General features: G+C 41.0%; 1 protein-coding gene across 1 annotated transcript; it reads left to right on the top strand.

The window, feature by feature from the left end:
* The first annotated feature begins 1,034 nt into the window (after positions 1-1,034).
* On the top strand, positions 1,035-6,651 carry sdr16c5b (short chain dehydrogenase/reductase family 16C, member 5b). Its single transcript, XM_058394721.1, has 6 exons — positions 1,035-1,660; positions 2,569-2,700; positions 2,783-2,882; positions 2,973-3,117; positions 4,718-4,843; positions 6,085-6,651. Exons 1-6 carry the CDS (start codon positions 1,340-1,342, stop codon positions 6,179-6,181), a joined length of 921 nt encoding a protein of 306 aa, XP_058250704.1. The 5' UTR covers positions 1,035-1,339; the 3' UTR covers positions 6,182-6,651.
* Positions 6,652-7,070: the final 419 nt, after the last annotated feature.

Genomic DNA, 7,070 nt, shown 5'->3' with positions numbered 1-7,070 from the left:
CCCCTTAGTTCCAGTGAAAGGAACTCTTAATGCTTCAGCATACCAAGACATTTTGGACAATTTCATGCTCCCAACTTTGTGGGAACAGTTTGGGGATGACCCCTTCCTGTTCCAACATAACTGCACACCAGTGCACAAAGCAAGGTCCAGAGTCCTGACCTCAACCCGACAGAACATCTTTGGGATGAATTAGAGCAGAGACTGTGAGCCATTCCAATACTGGGACGTCTGCCTTTACATGCACATGAATTTAATATGGAGTTGTTCCGCCATTTGCAGCTATAACAGCTTCAACTCTTCTGGGAAGGCTTTCCACAAGGTCTAGGAGTGTGTTTATGGGAATTTTTGACCACTCCACTATTTGTGAGGTCAGGCACTGATGCTGGACGAGAAGGTCTGGCTCACAGTCTCCGCTCTAATTTATTCCAAAGGTGTTCTATCAGGATGGGGTCAGGACTCAATGGATGGGTGCAGGCTAGTCAAGTTCCTCCACACCAAATTCCCTCATCCATGTCTTTATGGACCTTGCTTTGTGCACTGGTGTACAGTCATGTTGGAACAGGAAGGGGTCATCCCCAAACTGTTCCCATAAAGTTGGGGGCATGAAATTATCCAAAATGTCTTGGTATGCTGAAGCATTAAGAGTTCCTTTCACTGGAACTAAGGGGCCAAACACCTAAAAAATACACCTGAATTCAATGATTTGGAGGGGTGTGCCAAACCTTTCGGCAATATAATGTACATTAACAGTCACATTAAGATTAAATCACATTTTCTGGATGTAATTGACTCATTATTGTTGTAACCCATTCTTCCTTTTAATCAGGTCGAAAGCAGCAAAACCTTTTTAAAACTTCTGGTTCATGTAATTTTATTGTATTTTTCTCTGTAAACTAATCCCAGCTCTTCTCCACAATAGAATAGTAAGTAGCTTTGTTTGTACCTTCCTGAAACATTATCCAGTGAAAGGCTGAACTCTGCAGCTCAGCGCCTCACAAACAGTTAACAATAAGCCGCGCCTTCTACATCCTGCACCGTTACTGAGCCGCTGCAGAAATATCGACCTTTGTATTGGAGGTAAACACGACATGAAATTGAACTTTTAGTGACCGAAGGTGGACTTTGCGCCGTGTGTTTAAATAAAAAAAAAAAAAAAAAAGAAGCGAGTGATCGCAGCGGTGGACTTATCACCTGTATTCCTGCCCTGAACTAAATGAACAGACTGTGCTGAGAGAAACTCCTTCCGCAGTTTACTGTAAACACAGAGACGCTGATTAAGTCACTCGAGCTCTGAGCTTGAACATTTACCTTTGTGTCCAGAATCCGTTATTTTGTCGCCATGAACTTCTTCTTAGAGACTTTAAAGGTCCTCGGATTGTCGGTGGTCTACTACCTGGAGGCGTTTGTCCGGCTGTTTGTGCCGGCGCGGAGGAAGAGTGTCGAGGGCGAGCTCGTGCTGCTGACCGGGGCTGGAGCTGGACTGGGCAGGATCCTGGCGTTGGAGTTCGCGGGGCTCGGCGCGCGCCTTGTGCTCCTGGACATCGACGAGGCGGGAAACCTGGAGACCGCGCGCCTCGTCAAGGAAACACATGGTGCGCGAGCGCACACCTACACCTGCGACTGTAGCAGCCGGGAGGAGGTGTACAAAGTGGCAGACCGGGTAGGGGAACACTCTATATAAGATATTACATGTTTGTTACTCTAGCTGAATGAGGCTCTACAACCAACCTCAACTTGTTTGGATGTTCTTTTAAGTGAAAATAATTCGCAAAGACAATTTCACTGTGGGCGAGCCAAATATATGCCCTACATGATCAAATTATACACCGATCAGGCATAACATTATGACCACCTGCCTAATGTTGTGTTGATCCCTAAACAGCCCTGACCCGTCATGCCCTGTGTATTCAGATACCTTTCCAACAGAACATCTTCAACAGTAGCTCGTCTGTTGGATCAGATCACACGGCCCAGCCTTCACTCCCCATGTGCATCAGTGAACCTTGACCACCTATGACCCTGTCACTGGTTCACTGTTCCTTCCTTGGACCACTTTTGATAGACACTGACCACTGCAGACCGGGAACACCCCACAAGAGCTGCAGTTTTGGAGATGCTCTGATCCAGTCATCTAGCCATCACAATTTGGTCCTTGTCAAACTCGCTCAAATCCTTACGCTTGCCCATTTTTCCTGCTTCTAACACATCAACTCTGAGGACAAAATGTTCACTTGCTGTCTAATATATCCCACCCACTAACAGGTGCCATGATGAGGAGATCATCAGTGTTATTCACGGCACCGCTCAGTGGTCATAATGTTGTGCCTGTATACAGATGCTACTAATCAGGACATGGATGAATGAATAGACATATTTCAACATAACCTATTTCACACACACAGACATATTTCACCATAGCCTACTGTTGACGTTACAGCTGGCACAGAAAATACAAAAGCCTATTGATTCCAAACACTGCTAAATTGTGCTGGAGAATAGTGCTACTGAAAGCACTACACCACAGTATGTTGTCCAGTTAAAGATGATTCAATTTGCTTGGCTCCTTAGGTCAAACGTGAGGTGGGTGACATTACTATCCTGGTGAACAATGCTGGCATCGTTACAGGGAAGAAGTTTCTGGACTCTCCAGACTCACTTGTACAGAAGACTATGGAGGTCAACAGCATGGCACATTTCTGGGTTAGTTATTCTGAAGTTCCTCACTTTCTCTTCCAAATCTAAGACTATTTACTGCAACGACAACGACTGCTTCTCTCTTTAGATGTGTAAGGCTTTTCTCCCAGCGATGATTGCTGCAAACCATGGTCATATTGTCAGCATAGCTAGCTCAGCTGGGCTTATCGGTGTTAGCGGACTAGCAGGTACACACCCACAACACAAATTGTGTGACAGTAAACACTACATTAAACCCGGTTTAACTGCCTAGTGTTGTGTGTGTGTGTATTTGACAGATTACTGCGCTAGCAAGTTTGCAGCAGTGGGCTTTGCAGAGTCTATTGCTCTGGAGATGTTGGCTATGGGCTGTGACGGAGTGAAGACCACCATTGTGTGTCCTTTCTTCATCAACACTGGAATGTTTGATGGGGCTAACACAAAGTAAGACTTACACACAATATTTCAGTGGATAAATCATTTGATTGGAGACAGTGCGGCCACAGTATTTTAAGTGTAAGGAATATTGAATGCTTGCTAATACACAAACAGGAGAAGTTTGACATATTTTAGTATTTCATTTGGGCTTATCTTCAGGCATTGTTATGCAGATTTTTAAAACCGACAGATCAAGGACACAGGAGCGCTAGGGGCATATTGTGTTACTAGCCCAGTTTAAGGTCTGAGATATTAGGTTTTTATTTGAATGATCAGTGTGTGTTTGATAGATGTTGTATATGTAAGTGAGTGTTCTAGCATTAGGGGTGATCATTGCACAAATGCAAGCAAGTAAAAATATCTAATATATAAAAATATATTCAGAATATGTCCAGATCTATCTGAAGTTTCCTATTATAAGATCACAATTTACCTAAGCCTTATTCATTTCAAGCTTGATATTGCTATATCATGAAATATAGCAAGAAATGATAAAAAAAAAAAAAAAATCAGTAATCTTCGATTTGAGTTTTAGCAATGTCATCAAAAGAGCATTAGATAACATTTCCCATATTTCCCACATTTCCCATATTCCAGAAATTTTCATTTGTTGATGGTGCATATGACCCTGCATGTTAGAAGATCAAGCTACATTGTGGCTGCTCATATTAATTTTCATACACCCAGTAGATATATTCATTAAACCACAGTATATTCCACTGTGTATACAGATGGTATACTGCTGCGGGATAACCTCTTTATTAGATTCTTTTTCCAACAAAAAAAGAGTCATCAGGGAAACCTAAGTTAATGTAAGAGATGAACATAGCTATTGGGCCACAAAGACGAATCACTAGATAAGAAATCTTCATTTCATCCTGCCATAGCCTAGTTTTGGGACACCCCTCCAAATCATTGAATTCAGGGGTTGTTTTTCAGGGGTTGCGCTTGGCCACTAAGATCCAGTGAAAGGAACTCTTAATGCTTCAGCATACCAAGACATTATGGACAATTTCATGCTCCCAACTTGGCTCAGAGTCTCCGCTCATTCATCCCAAAAGTTGATCTGTGCAGACCAGTCAAGTTCCTCCACACCAAACTCGCTCATCCATGTCTATATGGACCTTGCTTTGTGCACTGGTGTACAGTCATGTTGGAACAGGAAGGGGCCATCCCCAAATTGACCAATGTCTGACCAATGAAACTGTGCAAAATGTCTTGGTATGCTAAAGCAGTAAGAGTTCCTTTCACTGGAACAAAGGGACCAAGCCCAACCCCTGAATTCAAAGGTTTGGAGGGGTGTCCCAAAACCTTTGGCAATATAATGTATATCTAATAGACTACCACTTTGTATGAGACAACTCTTTACAAAAATCATCAAGAAAACTATTATGCCTGAAATGGCAATGACTATGCATTAGACTACAGCTTGCTGTAAGATAGCCAGTCTTAATGTGCAAGACAATTAAAAGTCAAGGAGATCTTGTCTGTGAGGAAATGCCATTTCAAGAGCTAAGATATGGTGAAGTACTTATCCTAATTATTCTGCACATACTGCAAGTTAATGGATTAAAACGTCTCCTAATGGTTTATGTATTTTTTGTAGGTGGCCGAGAATCATGCCCATTTTGGAGCCGGAGTACGTGTGTAGAAAGATTGTGGATGCTGTCCGGAGAGATCAGGTCTATCTGTATCTGCCTCGTAGCATCTACATTTCAATCGCTCTAAAGAGGTGAGTCACATTTAAGCTTTTTTAAGACATTTTAAGTCATTCCAGGAATCATGTTGCACTGCTGTGTTCACTGTGTGTACTCAGTACTCATATAGTGTATGCAGTTTTCTGTTTGTCTGTACACTACGTGTATGTGTGTGCACACGTGAGCCCTTGTGTACACACACATAATCTCTCTCTGCTGCTTATGCTCAAATCTCTTTGAACTCTAGCATAATTGTGCCATCATTTAAGATTTTAATTAGCGAGACCAGTCTATGATGCCATAATGGATACACCTCTTACATGTCTGACTGATCTTTTGCCAGGTTTCTGCTGAATTGTTGTTCACGTTTGTGTGTGTGTGCATGTAGGAGTGTTTGATTATACTATGTCTGTTTGGTAATGGGGTTCACTTTTAGATCAGCAGTTGGCATGCAAAAACCCCAAAATACTGCAAGAAAAATGCACCAGAATAGGGTGCAGGATTTGATTCTGGTATCACTAAGGATTTTTTGCTTATTATTAATTGCTAAGGGTTAATGAATCGTTCTCAATTCTCTAGTATCTTACAAATGTTTACAAAGCATTACTGCACCATATAATGTTGATCTGCTGCTTTATCTTTCTGGCACTACCAGATCATTAAAGCTAGTATAATAAAGGATCAGATCATGTGATTACAGATCATGTGAAATCATTTAAATTTAGAAGAGCAGTTGAGGGTTTTGCAACACGGATAGACTCGAGACAGTGGACACGTCGATACATCTCCTTTTTGCATCTGACAAGTCATAAGCTCAGTTTCAGTGCTTATATAAATGAAAACAGGAATATTTCACTCACAGGTCTCTGCTTTAAAATGCAAATACTGTTTTATATTTTATAATGCGTTAGAAATACCGTACAATCCACAGCACTGCGATAACAGTACCTGCTTTTTCTTAGAATCCGAGTGATTTACATGATTACTGCTATTACTGTATCTGTTTCTACTCTATGCTCTGAACTCTTTCATCCAATATAACAAACTGTCTAATTATCTAGACAGCCTTTCCTGTCTTGTTGGCTCTTTTAATTTTACACAGGTTCCTATGCGAGTTAAAAATGTTCATATGCGGCTATTTGCCTACTGCATGAACTGGTCCAAATGTCACACTTCCATTCGGTTTCTCTACCGATTTACTTTTGGTTTGTTTCTCCTTGTTATTCAGATGGACAATAATGTTTCGCATTTCTTCTTTTTTTTATATTTCTTTCAGCATATTGCCCGTTAAATTAGGAGTGCTGCTTGGTAAATATTTGGGAGCATTTGACTTTATGGCTAAGTTCAAAGGGCACGGCAAGAAAAGCGATTGACGTCCGAGCAGAAACTAACCCCATCCTTAGAGCTTCGGGATCATGCTTTCAGTGACATTAGAGTGAAGCTGCATTGAGAAGAATAAAGCAATCAAGATTTTATGCAAAAATGGCAATGCAAACTACTATTGGCAATGTGCCATGACCACTGAAAAGGCACTTAATCTGGACAGTACATGTAATGTGCCAGTATAATAACAATGTAATAATAGTAATGTATGTGTACATGTGTTTAACACATATCGGTTGTAAATGTGTCATGTCTTGTATCACGAAATACCTCCAATGAAGGACAAGGATGCAGAAATGTGCCTTGACTGAATAGTTTCTGTGGCTCACTTGAATATTTTTTTTAATTTCTTAACCAAAATGTATTGAGGAAGCTGGTGTTAAACCAACACAGGCTATGAAATCCGATATGAAACCGAATAAAGCTTATAAACCACAGATTATGTTAACATGTTGATTTATACACTCGAGCGCTTGTGTCTTTATTGTGCTTTTGTTTGTTCTTCGGGTTTATAGCAAGCCTCTTTAACAGGCATGCAAATCTGCTTGTTCTACATTCAATTCTTCCTGGATCGGATTCTTTATTACACTCACAGACCCGTGAAAGCAGCTGATTTTGAGAAGTATAATTCTGTCTTCATCTCCCTGGTATGAAAATGTCATTTGCCAGTTTCACTGAGCCTGATGAACAACTGTGCTAAGCCCTGCATTTCATAACCATTCATCCTTGAGATAGATTGCACGCCTTCGGGGAACACTTACTCTGTACAGATGATTACTGCGCTAACAATAATGGTGAACACAGAGTGGTGCAATCAAATCACCCTTTATCCACCATTAAAATAATAACATACTATTATTTTTATTTGTTCATGATAAC

The sequence above is a fragment of the Hemibagrus wyckioides genome, linkage group LG07, assembly GCF_019097595.1.
Source record: "Hemibagrus wyckioides isolate EC202008001 linkage group LG07, SWU_Hwy_1.0, whole genome shotgun sequence".
Taxonomy (NCBI): domain Eukaryota; kingdom Metazoa; phylum Chordata; class Actinopteri; order Siluriformes; family Bagridae; genus Hemibagrus; species Hemibagrus wyckioides.
The sequence above is the reverse complement of the archived record's forward strand: the minus strand, read 5'-3'. Positions and strand labels throughout refer to the sequence as shown.

Bases quoted from the DNA above. Each gene is read 5' to 3' on its own strand.
- sdr16c5b (XM_058394721.1), top strand. From the start codon at position 1,340: ATGAACTTCTTCTTAGAGACTTTAAAGGTCCTCGGATTGTCGGTGGTC. The intron at 2,701-2,782 runs GTTAGTTATTCT...TTCTCTCTTTAG, and splicing joins ACAGCATGGCACATTTCTGG to ATGTGTAAGGCTTTTCTCCC. The intron at 3,118-4,717 runs GTAAGACTTACA...TATTTTTTGTAG, and splicing joins TTTGATGGGGCTAACACAAA to GTGGCCGAGAATCATGCCCA.